Source organism: Hyla sarda, chromosome 2, assembly GCF_029499605.1.
Source record: "Hyla sarda isolate aHylSar1 chromosome 2, aHylSar1.hap1, whole genome shotgun sequence".
In the NCBI taxonomy this organism is placed as follows: Eukaryota; Metazoa; Chordata; class Amphibia; order Anura; family Hylidae; genus Hyla; species Hyla sarda.
In genome coordinates, this window is record NC_079190.1 from 85,974,407 (window position 1) to 85,991,724 (window position 17,318).

The 17,318-nt window shown below is 40.8% G+C and overlaps 1 protein-coding gene across 8 annotated transcripts in view; it reads right to left on the reverse strand.

Annotated features, from left to right (window-relative positions):
* Nucleotides 1-17,318, reverse strand: part of GLS2 (glutaminase 2) — a 91,415-nt gene that overhangs the window by 11,738 nt on the left and 62,359 nt on the right. For all 8 annotated transcript variants that reach the window (XM_056562394.1, XM_056562393.1, XM_056562392.1 and 5 more), the window contains 5 exons: nt 16,486-16,544; nt 14,345-14,377; nt 9,764-9,822; nt 1,991-2,057; nt 1,424-1,474 (listed from right to left, as the gene is read on the reverse strand). In XM_056562394.1, the coding sequence (XP_056418369.1) occupies nt 1,424-1,474; nt 1,991-2,057; nt 9,764-9,822; nt 14,345-14,377; nt 16,486-16,544 (269 nt within the window). The remainder of the gene's footprint in view (nt 1-1,423; nt 1,475-1,990; nt 2,058-9,763; nt 9,823-14,344; nt 14,378-16,485; nt 16,545-17,318) is intronic.

Consider the following 17,318-nt stretch of genomic DNA (forward strand, 5'->3'; position numbering starts at 1 on the left):
TCTTTTATGACATGTGTGTGTGCAATGTACCTACAAGTATATATGTAAATACAATGCTGCTTTCTAAGTTTATCTTGTAAGGTTCCCTATGCATGCTGCATCTATTTATTGGGCACTGACATTAGGAATATTTTGTGCAAAGTGTATTAAAATTATATGCGCTATTAATTCCAGAAAATTTGACTATCTTTTCTGTGTCAGTGATATTTTGGTCTTAATCTTTTTGGGTAATTTTTAATACTATATCTATTAAAAGTTAGGTTTTATTAGTATTTTTGATAATCTTTACCCCAGTTTCTGAGTAATTGTTTTTTTTATTAAGGTGGGGAAACCTATGGTTTGCTTTTTTGAACTATACAAGCAATTTTTTGTGGTAATTTACAAATCTGTTTAACTTTCTGGCACGAGTTGATTTAAAACATTTTCCAGTGGAGTACCCCTTTAAGCCAGTACATGTCCGGGTACATCTGAAGTTTGCTAGAGAGCATTTGGATGATCCAGAAGAGGAGTGGGAGAATGTCATTTGGTCAGATGAAACCAAAGTAGAACTTTTTGTTAAAAACTCAACTTGGAGGAAAAGAATACTGAGTTGCACCCAAAGAACAACATACCTACTGTGAAGTATGCAAGTGAAAACCTCATGCTTTGGGGCCGTTTTTCAGCAAAGGGACCAGGATGACTGATACGTGTAAAGGAAAGAATGAAAGGGGCCATGTAACGTGAGATTTTGAGTGAAAACCTCTTTCCATCAGCAAGGGAATTGAAGATGAAACGTAGCTAGATCTTTCAGCATGACAAGGATACCAAACACACCGCTAGGGCAACGAAGGAGTGGCCTCGTAAGAAGCATTTCAAGGTCCTGGAGTGTCTAAGCCAGTCTCCAGATCTCAACCCCATAGAAAACCTTTGGAGGGAGTTGAAAGTCCATGTTGCCCAGCGACAGCCCCAAAACATCACTGCTCTATAGGAGATCTGCATGGAGGAATGGGCCAAAATACCAGCAACAGTGTGTGAAAACCTTGTGAACGTTTGACCTCTGTCATTGCCAACAAAGGGTATATAAAAAAGTATTGAGATTAACTTTTCTAATTGACCAAATACTTATTTTCCATCATAATTTGCTAATAAATTCTTTAAAAATCAGAAATGTGATTTTATCATTCTGTCTCTAATAGTTGAGGTATACCTATGATGAAAATTACAGGCCTCTCTCATCTTTTTAAGTGGGAGAACGTGCACAATTGGTGGCTGACTAAATACTTTTTTGCCCCATTGTACAAGGTAATAAAATATTATAGAATTCTTGAAATTCTAATAAGATCATATATATAGGCATGAACAAATATTAGCATTAATCTGAACCATGGCCCACTTGTAAACTTTGCCAAAACCTGGAATATTAATGAAGAGGACTGCTTCTTACCTGGAAGTAAAGATCCAGAGCAGATGCCATGTCAGCTCCTTCTGGGAAACACTAGAAGCACAGAAATAAATGCACAATAATGTCAAAAATTATGTGGAAGTACAAGGATGTCAATGAAATGCTGATGTTTAAAGAAGTGAACTCAGATTGTAAGCACTTTGCAGTAAATACGTTTTCCCAATTAAACATCAATATTAAAAAAATTACATGCTTTCCTTACAATAAAAAAGGTGTATTTGCTGAAACGGTGGCTCATCTTGTGTACCAGGCATTTCATCAGTTTACATAGGAATAGGATTTAATTGGTGCTCAGTAGTGACCATGGCAACCAATTTTTTTTTTTTTTACAAAGGGAAGTGACTTTCCCTTTAACCTATTCATCGGATACTGTAGCAGCTAGAAGCCAAAAAGGCTACTAGATCTGTCATGGACCCGAGTCTTTTAAGCCCTGGCAGATTAAGGGCCTAAAAGCATGCCTCGTAGAAATTGCTTGGTTTTTAATGCCCAAAATCGGTTGGTTAGTACAAGTTTAAAAAGTGAACCAAGGCTTGAATGAGAAATTTTTACCTTTTTCTCTTTCAGGTAATATCCAATAGCAAAGTTTCGATCCCCAGTCTCCTTTTCTGATTGAAAGCTGCAGATGATAGAACACATGTAATGTTAACAAGTGGTTGTTCAGCCCCATAAAAAATGTTTTTAAAACGGACTAAGGTAACATAGAAAAGAAGTCATACTCACCTGCTCTAATCCCCCACAGCTTCCACTCCTGTTTTCCTGAGATGTGTCAACCCCTAAGAAACTGCCTGGTCAACCATAACTACGGCAGAAAACCAGTGCAGCCAGTGATTGGCTAAGCGGGCACTGCCTGCAGAGTCAATGAGTCACAGGGATCAGGAAGCAGCAGTGAGCGGCGGCATCAAGGATCAAGACAGGTGAGTATGACTTCTTTTTCATTTTTATGTACCCTCAGTCAACCGAAAAAAAAAAAATTCTGGGGCAGGACAAACCCTTTAAAACGTTTGAAAGCCTTTTTACCCTTTACACACAATACAGTGAAACGTTTAAGCTTGTGAGCGGCAGGTAATATGCAAACAGTAAACATTCTTTAAGACAGCATTCTAAAAGAAATTCTGAAAAATGTAGAGATAATCCTCTGGTCTAGGTCATTCTTCTCAAATAGGTGGTATTTTTGAGAGGTTTCACAGTACATATAGTGTATATGTATTGCCCAGGATTAAGAGAGAGTCCTGATTTACGAGGAATCTATGAATAAATCAATTATACATTGTTCCTTCTCAGTACTGATTTCTGACTGTACATTGGCATACTGTAGGGAGAGATAGCAAAACACAAGTAGCTGCTGACTGGCAGATTAAAATTAAGTTTGTAACATAGAAAGCAGTTCATGACTGTGGACAAGACAAATGTGTTGTATTCTATTAGATCTGGGCTGCATTGGTATAGGCACCAATATAACAGAAACTGCTACTGCTATATCATTTTGTTTGCACCTAAGGAAAGAAAATCCTGTGCCATGTGTATTTATGATTTACAAGGAATTGTGGCTAGCTATAATTGTGTTTTCTAATAGTTGGTCATGTAGTCTAATAGCCAATAGTGTATGTATTTACAGTACATGTGGTATCCCTGGTATGAGGTTTATAGAAAGCCCACTGAAATTCAAATAGTCTAAATTATGCTAAAAGTAAGGCCCCTTTCACGATACCATTATGTTCCTGGAAAAACTCCCATCAGAAAGTCCATAAAACGGTCGTCAAAAAATCCCATTCATGTCAATGGGATTTTTTGACCATCCTTTTGCATCAGTTATATCCCGTTATGACTAACGTCTGTTATTTTTTAAAAATAACGATGCATGCACAAATTTTTGTTCCGTCAAAAATAACGGTGGAATAATGGACGTTAAAATTTTAACATTGAAGTCTATGGCTGACGGATGTTTACAAAGAACATCCGTTAGCGCCGTTTTTTTCACCTTCCGGTATGATCCATTATTGCTACTGAGCATGCTCAGTATAACATCACAACCAGAACGGGTTAAAACGGACATAAAATAACGGACTAAAACAGTGCGTGACGGATGAAATAACGGATGGAACATGTCCGTTATTTTTACAGAATGCCCGTTAAAATAAAAACATTGGTCATCCATTAGCATCCGTTATGTTCAGTTATTTTGTCTATTTTTTCCATGACCTCTTTCAGCAGAAAAACGGCTGTTAAAATGCAGGAACATGATGGTAGTGTGAAAGAAGCTTAATACACTTGTTCTCAAACTGTGATGAAAAGTCTGGTGGGAGAAAAAGAGCAAAAATACAGGGCTGCATGTTTTTTCACAATATGGGAATTGTCATGATGAGAATGCTTGCTTGTACTGTGCATTGGTAAAGAAAGCTATATTGCCTTGAGTTTTCATGAAATACATGAACTGACCTTCTTACACTGGATGGAGATCGCTATTATCAGATTCCTTATCTAAATAGGTTAAAAATGATGTGCCAGTTTATTCCTTAAAATATCTTTATAGTACTCAGAATTTTTTTTCTTATACAGATCTGCTACAAAGATGGGGCTTTAAACATAACATTTTTGTCACCTGCAGCCACCACTAGAGGGAGTCTGAGCCTACTGCATACTGTTATAGTTTGAACTAATAATGTTACATGCTGTAGGCTCTCCCTCTAGCAGTGGCTGCAAACCAAGAGATTAAATGACAAGTAATGTAAAAAATGTATGTGAGGTGTCCCAGTACCGCATTTCATACGGTACTTATTTATCTATGGGTCCCCGTAGCCAGAGTCCCTAGGACTTAGTAATATCTGTTAGTCAGTCCGCCCCTAGTCGCTTCTATTATAGTGTATAGATTCCTAATTTATCCATAGAATAATGTATATAGTATTATTTCGGCATATAAATGGTTAATTACTTTTCCATGGTGTCGCAGGGCCTTCGGGTCATGTGATGCGTTCCAAGCCTCACTTTGGTATCTCTAGCCTCATTTTGGGTTTTGCAATGTATATAGATCCTGTGATGTAAGCAATCCCATGATACCATGTAAAGTGAGTGGCAGACGTTCGGACCAATCAAAATCGCCACGCCCCCTGCCCATATAAGGTAGCGGCGGCCATCTTATCTCTCTCTTGTTCCTGGGATAGCAAGCAAGCAAGAACTGTATAGCAGTAATCGCAGTGAGTTAGGCCTGAGCCTTGCGACAACGGCTGAATGATCTAAATTATACAGTGTGTCATCCCCTAAGCACTCTGCAGTATCACCGGACCCAATATTTCCCCTAAATCTGGACGGATCTGCACATCAGTCCCTAGATTCAGAGACTAAGTTTAATGCAAGGTCCGTAACTTCTTCCAGTCGCTAAGCAAACTAAGAACTGTTATATGAGACTGTTACTACGCATTGGATATTGCAAGCACTGCAGTAAAGTTATTCAAGTTCAAGTTAAATCTGCTTGTGGACATTCAGTCATTTCATTGCACCTATCGCTTCTGGGAAGGGCGGCGATAGGCCGGAACATAGATTCAGCATACCAGCCCTCACCCTGGCGTCACGAGTGACTGGGTTAATATTAATCCCTCATATACCAACATCATACCATCCCTACCATACACCCCCCAAGTCTACCACAAAGCCTTTTTGGCGTCACGAACAGGATTCGGGTGTGTGCCTACTATTGCCACTAGGGAAAGTGTACTCCCCCCTAAGAAAAGAACTTTATTCATGTGTTGCTGTGTACAGGAACGGTGCTTGTGGTGCATCATACAAGGGGGCCAAGAGAAAAGTAAGGGGGGAGGCGAAGATCTGTCTACAGTTAAAATGTGTAAACTGCGTAATGAGCTCATGCTGCGATCCTCTGGTCCGGTCGGCACAGGCGGAGCCGAACTGCTGCCGGAAAAAGCGCGAAGAAAGCCTGCGCTGCGCCACACCCCGCCCCTCCCCTGGGCGTGGACGCCAAGTTGCTGTATCCCAGCCGAAAGGGAACTCAGAGATGCAGGAGTCGTTTCTGGAGGGACCGGAAGTCAGGGCTGCACCAATAGTGTCCTTCCTGCCCAGCGCCATTTTGGAGAAGCCCACTATAAAAGACGCCATACAGAGCAACCTCTCCAGTCTGCAGAAAGAGCCGGAGGATACAGACATGGCGGAGAGCAGCGTTCCACGTGGTCAAGTTGGCAAAATGGCGCCGGAAACACGGAAAGTTGTGGCAGTCGCAGCCCATCTTTTTCAAGAGCTTGCTGACCGTCTGCAGCGGTTGCCATTAGATGAAGAGGTGGCCTGCAATCTTCCCCCACTGCCTGATGATGACGACAATTGGCCAGAGACACCTCCAGCGAACAGTGCAGGGACACCTGGAGGTGCGTCACCGGTGAGATCGTCCCCTCAACACAGGACCTGGGGCTCGTGGGCCGAGATCCCGTCGGAGGAGTCTGCTGTGAGTACCCCGCCAGAGGCAGCCTATTCTTCCTCCTCCAGCCCTGAGGTCATCCCTCGATCAACCTTGCCAAGTGCACGACCGTGCTCACCAAAATTACCGCAATGGGTGTTCGGAGATGAGCCGGAGCTGATCGAGTACATGCACTTCAACCGTTACCTGGGAAGACACTTCAACCAATCCCAACTGCAGAAGGGGAAAGGGCCTGTCAAGAAGCCGAGCTGGCTGAATTGATGGAAAAGCTAAAGGCCCGATACAAAGAACTCTACGCTCCAAAACACGTACATTTGCCTTACGAAGAAAGAGTGCGGTATCAAGAAAATACCAAAGAAATGGAGGCATTGTACATCCGTAAATGGGGTCACCCCCGAGAAGGGGAGGAGCCATTAGAAAGGAGAAGAGCAACTGTGGCCAAGTTCGACAAGGTCAGAGGTTATGGGACACTCCTTGACTGCCACACTGGGCAGACCATCCTCGTAAACCGGAGAGCAGTGCAAAGGCCATATCTCCATAAAAAGGTCAATACCTTGGAGGTGGGTGAAATTGTGGAGTACACCCCCGTCCAGAGCCTTCGTGGAGAATGGGCTGCAGCGGTCACCAGACCAGCAGCCCCAGCACAGCTTCCCTTTAAATATTTCCCGTCAACGGATTGGGAGTCTGATCCCTTCAACTTGAGGCCGACAAGGTCTGCTCCTAAAGCCTCCACCAGCGTACCCAAGGAGGAGCTTCAAGAGAAAAGTTCATCTTCTGTTTACAGTAAAGAGTCAAGTTCATCATCTTCTGTGTACAGTAAAGAGTCAAGTGCATCATCTTCTACGTACAGCAAAGAACCAAGTTCTTCATCTTCTTCATACCATCGAGAGTCAAGTTCTACACAGGGTGAAGAAAACAGGCCAAAATTGCGGCCACCCAAGTCGGTACCTAGACCCTCTCTGAGCAGTGAGAGTTTGTCTAACCCTGGGGTACCCACAGATGTACCAAGGCCCTCTCAGAGCAGTGAGAGTTTGCCAATTCCTCAGGTAGCAACGAAAGGGTCATGGGTTGCTCCTAATTTGGAGATGGTGCTCAAGCCCTATTGTCCCACTGTGATCCCGGCTAGTAAGCCTATAACCCCTTCTCAAGCTGCTTTCCACAACTCCATTCTCACCAATGTGGTGTGGCAAAGCTATGTCAAATCTGATCCTGCCCCTGATGTTGGCAGATATAGGGGAACCAAGAAAGGCACTACAAGAGTAAAGAAGAACATCTTCTAAAGAGACTCTAAAGTAATGTCTTATTGTTTTTTTCTCTGTCTAACTATTTTGTCTTACAGTAACCAAGTTCAAGAAAAGTGCCTAGCAAGACTGTGCTAAGTTTGTTTCAGTTTAACGTTCAGCAACGTAACCACTAAGCTTGTGCCTGACTATTAAGTCAAGAGAATCCTAGCCTGTAGGAGATTCATCAAGGACTGTACCCGGCTGAGTTGTGGTTAAGGCCGTGTTTATTTTTCATTGAACTCCTAGTGTAGGTGGACTGTTGATCCTTACATGCCTGCTTCATGTATATACCACCATCCTCATAAGAACTCTTATGAAAAATGTCGCACTTATTGAGTGAATGCACCTGAAATATGTTGGAGTGTTAATAAATATATAGTAAATATGTATATGGTTTTGTACACAGAAAGCTGTCCTTGTACATAAATAGTCAGTAAGGTCTGTACATAGAAAAATATAGTCAAATGTCTATATACATTAAAATAGCTTAGAGTTGTGCATGGAAAATATCGACGTACTGCACGTACACACTCAATACTACTGAATCCAATTCTCGTACACACAAATGTATCGTAAATCAAAGGGGTTTAGTAGTAACCCAATAGGGGACACCTCGGCTCCTCCGAGGGTAGTATTATTGCTGTCGCCCATCGCTAGCACCTGTCTCAACCAAAAATGATAGGGAGGATTCCCTTTCAAATAGTACTTGCACATATCAGTACGCTACATTACTCACTTAATGTACTACTTCAAAATTTCTCTAATACATACACAAAAACAAATAAACATCTCACTTAAGTAACACTTAAGGAATTGTAGCACATTGATACCCAATTCCTGCCACTGTTAGGTACACTTCTTCTCTTCTTTTTTCATTGCGTGTGTAAGATGCTCTGCCTGGCCAGTAGATGCTCTTGCTAGTACAAAAGTAGAAACGTAATTTTCAGAATAACCTATTAGGTTGTTTGAGAAGTGCTCTAGGGGTACGTAGCGTGTAGTCGATAGACCCTAGCAGCCACCCTTACTGTGACCTAGCTTAGGACTAGACAGTATACCTTTCGTATACTAACTAACAGGTAACTTGTTGTTGGCATAAAATGTGTGAGATAACAAAATGTCTAGTCAGCTTGAAGCTAACAGTATAGAGAGCTGAACTAATGTCTAGTAAGCTTTAAAAAAAATGTATAATAAGTTTTATAAAGTTATATAGGAAGCTAGAAACTAAAGTATAGATAGCTCCTTTAAGTGTCTAGATAGCATTCAAGTGTCTAGATAGCATTCAAATGTCTAGATAGTATTCAAATGTCTAAGTAGGATGTCTAGCTTAAATATAAATCATCCTGTTCTATAGCATCCTGTTCTAATTCTAGTCCCTCTGTCTCAAGGGACAGACGTTGAGGCCGACTTATGTTTAGTAAGGGAGTTTGTGGTGTCCCAGTGCCGCATTTCATACGGTACTTATTTATCTATGGGTCCCCGTAGCCAGAGTCCCTAGGACTTAGTGATATCTGTTAGTCAGTCCGCCCCTAGTCGCTTCTATTATAGTGTATAGATTCCTAATTTATCCATAGAATAATGTATATAGTATTATTTCGGCATATAAATGGTTAATTACTTGTTTCCATGGTGTCGCAGGGCCTTCGGGTCATGTGATCCGTTCCAAGCCTCATTCTGGATGCGTTCCAGGCCTCACTTTGGTATCTCTAGCCTCATTTTGGGTTTTGCAATGTATATAGATCCTGTGATGTAAGCAATCCCATGATACCATGTAAAGTGAGTGGCAGACGTTCGGACCAATCAAAATCGCCACGCCCCCTGCCCATATAAGGTAGCGGCGGCCATCTTATCTCTCTCTTGTTCCTGGGATAGCAAGCAAGCAAGACCTGTATAGCAGTAATCGCAGTGAGTTAGGCCTGAGCCTTGCGGCAACGGCTGAATGATCTAAATTATACAGTGTGTCATCCCCTAAGCACTCTGCAGTATCACCGGACCCAATATTTCCCCTAAATCCGGACGGATCTGCACATCACTCCCTAAATTCAAAGACTATAAGTTTAATGCAAGGTCTGCAAATTCTGCCAGTCGCTAAGCAACCTAAGAACTGTTATATGAGACTGTTACTACGCATTGGATATTGCAAGCACTGCAGTAAAGTTATTCAAGTTCAAGTTAAATCTGCTTGTGGACCTTCAGTCATTTCATTACACCTATCGCTTCTGGGAAGGGCAGCGATAGGCCGGAACATAGATTCAGCATACTAGCCCTCACCCTGGCGTCACAAGTGACTGGGTTAATATTAACCCCTCATATACCAACATCATACCATCCCTACCATACACCCCCCAAGGGCTACCACATATGTATATGTAGAAACTGACTGACTGCTATAAAGCTACATTAAGGAACTCATCCATGTAATTTTGGACTCAAAAATATCATGGTAGTAAAAGATGGGCATGTTAAGAGATTATATATACATGCTGGCAAATACACAAAAGCAGAAAACCACAATATGGTGTATGTTTGTGTAAGAATGTAAGATCTGTGACAGGATAATTACAGTAGGACATGCGAGCCCTCCACACTTGACTTTGGCGCGACTGATACATCAGTTGTCCTTACGTTGCATTGCTGAAGCCAATTAATTCGTTTCCTGCCATCTTTTTCAGAAACTGCATGACCTTAGGAACAGAAAAATTGTGAGAAACATTAAAACGCTGTTATTTTCCCCTGCCCTCTTGCTAAGAATTGCAGCATATCACTAAACCCCCTTTAATGGAAATAATATGTATAGGGTTTTTCCCTTAAAGATTACCTGTCACCAAATCTTTTATGTGATGTTCCTTATGTAATTATAAGACACTTTGCTATTTACTTGCTGTAAAAATTCTCAACCTTTGTAAGTTTTTGATGTTCTGTTCCCTGCCACAAGTCAAACAGATAGTTTGGTCTCCTCCTGGCCTGGCAGGAGACCAAACTCAGGAAGTGCTTGAGGGGCATGGTGAGGTACAGCTCTCGCAGGCTTCAGTGACGTTGCACCTGCTGGGGAATGTCCACTTTCTCCTGCCGGGAGCTCACACAATGTGTGCAAGGGGAAAGGTATGATACAAAGCTTTTAAAACCTCAGAATTTTTTTTTTAAGGGCAGGGGGGGGGGGGGTGTTAGGAGTAGTTCGGGAATATAATCTGAGTTAGTTTAGAAAATATGGTTTGATGACAGGTACTCTTCAACTTGCTATATATGATTTTGTAATTCAACAAGTTTACGTGTACAGCCCCAATTAAAGCTATCGGCACAATATAAATAAGTAATGACAGAATTCACAATAGGAGAGCATAGAGTGGATCTCAGTAGGATTTTACAACTACATTTGTGGTAAACATTAGCAAACTGGCATAACAGTAGGCTGACATACTGTATACCACGGCAGCCACGCCTTTGAGTCCCACAAAAAAACTGCAAACAGTTTTGCTTGTAGTAGTAGAGATATGATGGCACTCACCACTTCTTGCTTTTCTTTCTTCTTTATTAGAAGTTCTTCATAATTCCGGGGGGGGGGGGGGGGGGGGGGGGAGGAGACACACATAGTGGAAGGGGGGGTACAATACAAAAGACTACAGCACCATTTTTCACTTGCTTGCGCTTTGTCGAGCCTGAGGCCCAACGAAGCACAAGTGTGAAACAGCGCTGTAGCCTTTTGTGTTGTACCCCCCTTCCACTGTGTGTTCCTCCCCCCCGGAATTATGAGGAACTTCTAATAAAGAAGAAAGAAAAGCAAGAAGTGGTGAGTGCCATCATATCTCTATTACTACAAGAAAGATTATCAAAATCTATTATATATATATATATATATATATATATATATATATATATATATATGGCTGAGCACCGCTAGTCTGCTATATTCAGCACAAGTTAGCTTGCATACAACCTTAGCCGTAAATCCAGTTGGGTACCAGTAGCGGCTGTGCCGGATTTCTATGCTATCTTCTTGTACTTTTAGACTATGTTGGGCCCATTGAACAAAATAAATCTGGCACGTGCGCAGCTGTTGTATTCATTTGCATACCAATCTGCCGGTTTGTTGAGATATACCACAAAAGTAGAGAAGTTTTAAGTGTGAAAATACCTTTATTTTGCAGACCAAGATGGCTGTTTTAATCAAATGATTGACAGAATAGGTGATAAATGAGGTGGAGGCAAAGGTAGGGCTTGGTCACTGAACTTGTAACAGATATGTCTATGAAACTACACGCCAATGTAGATATTGTGGTTTGTCCCAATTTTAGGACAATCAGTTTGCTTATCACTTCGCAAAAAGTGTCAGGGCATGCTGCAACAATGTATGATTTCCTATGTATGTATCTTAGTTTAGATTGTTAGGAGAATTTGTTAGGAGAATTTAGCAATCGGGATGTGAAAGCAAATTTATTAAAGCAAATCTGTCGCATGAAAAATACATATGAAACCACTGGCACATACTGTTCAGTTAAAGGATACAGATAATGTATGTGAATCCCGTAGATGAGTTTTTTTTTTTTTTTTAATCTCACGAGAAATGCATTTTCTGGCCTGTTGTAGTGTCAGAGAGACATGACCTAGGGTCTTCTGTGCCCCAGGGCAGCAATCCCTTTGTGCTGTAAATCAGCCCCCCTCCCTTCTCAACCATTGACAGACAGGGTTGACTTGGCTTGTATCGCCAAACCTCACTGAAGCCATGTGAAACTACAGTGCAGGACTTCAACAAGGCTCGATGGTGTAAGTTGAGCCTGGCTGGCCAGTCAGTGGATGGAGGGCAGTGATGTACAGTACAAAGGCTCTGTGGCACTAGTGCACACAAGACCCTAGGCCATGCCTCTCTAACACAACGGGCCATAAATGTATTTTTTAGGCAAAATGAACACTCGCCCACAGGATTCACAGACATCGCCTGTATCCTTCTATTAAAGATTATGTTACAATGCCAGTGACCTCATATGCATTATTCATGTGACAGCTTTGCTTAAAATATGAATCAACGCTCTAAGATGAAACAATCCATAACATGTTTGTAACTGGAATCCTTTCAAAGAATGTCTAGATATTGTTAAAATGTGTTATGTTGCACCTTGTGTTATTTTAATTCCATCTCTGAACATCTAGTTCATATGTGCCTGTGGTCACATGCTCAGTAGCTCTGTACCCCCATTTCTACCCCACTTAAGATAATCCACATAAGAGTAATAGAGAGTTTACTGCTATTGTGCAGGCCAGCCAATAAGTATCAGTACATTAGCAGCAGCTTCTTCTCACCGGCACGGCACACATTAGGTGGACAGATGTAACTATAGGGGTAGCAGTCATAACCGGGTCCTGCTGCCTGAGGAGGCCAAAATGCCCCTCTGCAACATAAGAAAACACCAGAATTATGAATGGCACATTGTAGTGGGGCCATGTTTTAGATTTCCAGGAAATTCAATTTACACCCCTGGTTAACATATCCTTAAAATGAAGGCATTGTATAAATAATAGCAATGTGCTGTAGGTAACTGGCTATTAGCAACCTTTGTATTGCAATTGTGCTGAGCTGTCTATAAAGACAGGGTGCTGTGAGGACAGGTTTACATGTCTTGTAATATAATAGATGGAAGCTTTCATCTTCTCCTTGTATGGAGAGGTTTTAGATGAAAGTCTGCCGACTGCCTAACCAGTCAGTACAAGAACCAAGAAGAATAGGACAACTGTTTCACACACATGTGCTAAAGAAAAAACAAAACCAATGGTACGAGTAATGTATAGACCCATACCTACCAACAGCCCTGACTTGGAGGGGACTCTATAGCTTAATAACCAGCAACAGTTTTTGAAAGGGGGCAGGATTCCTGGGGCACCCTATCTTTGACAGGTATTTCCCTATACAGAAGTACCTGTTAATTATAGTGAGCTAGATGGGAATCCACAGGGAAAATGGCAAGTAGACAGTCCCCCCTGAGCCTGGCACAATACACTGGCTGCGACTTAGTGTTAAAGCTTAGTGTTAAAGCTTAGCTGTTGTTTAAGCTCTTTCCTCTAAGTTAAAACAGTGATGAGAAACTTTGTGATGCACCTTGTAATAAGGCTTCAGAAAGGCAGAGATAAAGATGACACTGTTGCCGTTCTTTCTTAGTGCAGGATTTGCAGCTATACTGCTCATTAATGCTTTACAATGTCCTCCATGTTGCTGCAGCTCCTGAAGGTGTACTATAGAGCTATACAGGTGAACAGGCATGTGTGCAGTGCATGGGAGACTGCATAGGCAAAAACTGCTGATAATGAATATATTTCATATAATAGCCAAAAATAGTGTTATTTTATGTGCATACTCAACTGCTAAAAAGACAGATAGGCCAGTTTCACAAATTGGCTTTTTTTTTTGCCATTTACAGCCTTCTTTACATTGTTTGAACATGGCCTAAAGTTTTTTTTCTCTAGAACAAAAGCAGCATGATCATGGAATCTATCAATAATTTATGCTATTTGTTGCTTCGCTCCCTTTAGGATTATTCATATAAATTAGAGTGATTGAAATAGAGAGTACATACCAAATGTATATAGTTAAATGTAAGTCCAAAGCTGCTCTTCCACCTGATCTGTACAGATTGGTACAGAGAGACGCAGCTGATGCTGGATGGTATAGTTGCCACGACAACCGAATGATGCCCAGCAAGTTCCACGCACGAGCCCCTTTCTGATAAATGGAGCTCGTGCATGGAACTTGCTGAGTAGATTGGGCCAGAGAGCGGCTTTAGACTCACACTTTAAGGGTATGTTCTGACATTATCCTGCGTATATTTGATGTGCAGGATTTTTTGCTGCAGATTTGATACTGTGTTCAGTTATTTAGTTTCATTGAAATCTGCAGCATAAAATGTACAGATTCAAATCCTGTGCATCAAATATGCTCAGGATACTGTACTTGTGAATTGATCCTAAAGGCAGGTTTACACATGCATATTTTGCGGCAGATTTTCTGCAGCTGATTTTGCTACTGCAGAAGCTTTTACTACCTAATGGGTCCACAGCAAAATATGCACGTGTGAATGTACACTAATAGTGGATACAATTCATGTGGAAATCAATATCTGAGTCTTTCCCATACTAAATGAACATTTGTAGAAACCATTATTAATAGCAAATAACAAATGGACCCAATATACTGGAGGATAAATAATGTGAAATACTTACATAATCAAACTTTTCAGCCTTATTAGCTCCTTGCTAAAAAAAAAAAAAAAAAAAAAAAAAAAAAAAAAAACATTATAAAAAGCAGAATATGTCAAGTCAGCACTATCTTTATCACCACTATTCTGGTTTTTGGGCAGTAAAGGGACCAGATAAAGAAGGACCTGCACTGTTTCGCCAAAAGAATTAAAAGGGTACTCTGGTGAAAACCTTTTTTCTTTTAAATCAACTGGTGGCAGAAAGTTAAACATATTTGTAAATTACTTCTATTAAAAAATCTTAATCCTTCCTGTACTTATTAGCTGCTGAATCCTACAGCGGAAATTCTTTTCTTTTTGGAATGCTCTCTGATGACATCACGAGCACAGTTCTCTCTGCTGACGTTGTTATAATAATAATAATGCTTTATTTATTGTTGTCCTTAGTGGCATTTGAACCCAAGTCCCCAGCACTGCAAGGCAGCAGTGCTAACCACTGAGCCACCATGCTGCCCTTAGCATACATCTAATATCCACGGTTGCTAAAATGGACAGAGATGTCAGCAGATAGCACTGTGCTTGTAATGTCATCAGTGTTCCAAAAAGAAAGGAATTTCCTCTGTAGCATTCAGCAGCTAATAAGTACTGGAAGGATTAAGATTATTTAATAGAAGTAATTTACAAATATGTTTAACTTTCTGCCACCAGTTGATTTAAAAGAAAAAAGGTTTTCACCGGAGTTCCCCTTTAACTTGTTCATTCTTATGGTGGAATACATTTCCGTCTATTAGGACCGGCAATGTCTGTGCAGCAGGCCACCTTCGAAATCTTCGCCTGGAAACATTCTGTAGTATAAACGCAGCCTAAAGGTAATGCATGCCTGCACAAACAAGCTGGTTTACTATTGAGCTCTATAGAACTCAAATGGTAAAAAATAAGTCCATCTTTTATCTGTAAATTAGCAGTTTCATGGGTGAAAAAAACTGTTCAAGTATCGATGCGTGAACGTAGCTTGACTGTGATTATTCTCTGGTAACTCCCTCACTGCAGCTGTATTTTATCTATGCAACTTTACAATATGTCTGCTGGTAAACATGCATGAAAGTTTCCAGTCTTATTCAGCCCTCTTATAATACAGGGTGGGCCATTTCTATGGCTACACCTTAATAAAATGGGAATGGTTGGTGATATTAACTTCCTGTTTGTGGCACATTAGTATATGTGAGGGGGGAAACTTTTCAAAATGGGTGGTGACCATGGCGGCCATTTTGAAGTTGTGAAGTGTGAAGAGTGGGAGAAGAGGGTTGCATTGACAATCCAACACAATGGGCAGCACATTGAACACATTTTATAAGTGGTCAGAAACTTGTAAATAACTCATGAAAGAATAAAGTTATGTTAAAACCAAGCACATCATTGTTTTTCTTGTGAAATTCCCAATAAGTTTGATGTGTCACATGACCCTCTTCCTATTGAAAAAACTAAAGTTGGATTCAAAATGGCCGACTTTAAAATGGCCGCCATGGTCGCCACCCATCTTGAAAAGTTTCCCCCCCTCCCTCACATATACTAATGTGCCACAAACAGGAAGTTCATATCATCAACCATTCACATTTTATTAAGTTATATCCATATAAATTGCCCACCCTGTATTTTACTACTGGTTAGACCCCCTTACTGCAGTTTCACTGCAGACACAAAAACTAAAAAAGATACAGGGGGTATTTACTAACTAGCATTTTTTTGGCACGGTGCACATTAGCAAAGCTCGGCCCATTTTGGGTCCACTGCTATTTTATATGAATGTCAGCAAAATAATATATCATAAGGTTCTACTAAGTACATCCTGACAATTGGTGACAGATACACTGTTACATACCGTATGTAGAATGTTTTTAAATTACATTTCTGCTCTCATTGAAAAGGTTAATTTTAAGTGTGCGCAGTTTATATACTGCTTCAGTATTTTTGAAATGCTATTGTTCAATACATTTAAATGTATGCCTTATAATTTTATACATATTCAATTAGGTTCCTTAGACTCTGTGTTAGGAGTTACACACTTCTTGGATGAGGAATTTCTTAGTACTGCTCTATCCAATATATCTGATCTACGTACCCATCGCCCTGTTCTGTAAGCTATGTAAAAAACACTGCCATACTTACTTTAATCAATGAACAACTCACAATCGCTCCGGCATTTACCATAGGGTTGTGTGGTTTGTCTATAAAAAAAGAACATATATCAGTCGATGATTACAAGTAAGAACTTTAAGCCATCTAAGATGGAACAGAGATTGGTACTTTTAAAATGAATACTATTTTGAGTGATCATGAATGTACAATGTATGCCACCAGAAGGCCCTGCACAAGCACGATCAGCATTTGGTAATGAAGTTCCAGTCAGTACAGACAGGGAAACAACACAAAACAGAATCTTGTTTTTAAGGCTTTCTTACATCACTGTCGGAAAAGGAGATTACTCTTTTTTTTGTAACAGAGACAGAACGATCAACACACAAATATAAAATAAATAGGGTAGGTTGGGGGGGGGGGGGGCAGAAGCAATCCCAATGCCTGGGTTCCTCCAACGGCAAAGGGAGGAAAGCACATTGGGACAGATTTATCAAAACCTGCATAGAGGAAAAGTTGACCAGTTGCTCATAGCAACCAATCAGATCGCTCCTTTCATTTTCAAAAAAGCCTCTGAAAATTAGCAATCTAATTGGTTGCTATGGGCAACTGGTTAAGTTTTCTGCTACACAGATTTTGATAAATCTCCCTCATTGTTCTCCATTATTAGCGGTTCTTACCACCCAGTTGGTTTCTCAGGTTTAGCGGAGCCAAAACAGGCAAAAAAAAAAAAAAAAAAGACAGCATGGATGACAGAAATGTACAGTAGGGGGATGTGCTTTCATTGGGGAGAGAAGACGTGTTGGTTGAAGAGGGAACGTGGGTGACATTGTCCTGTCAACAGGGAGGGAATATGTTGCCAAATT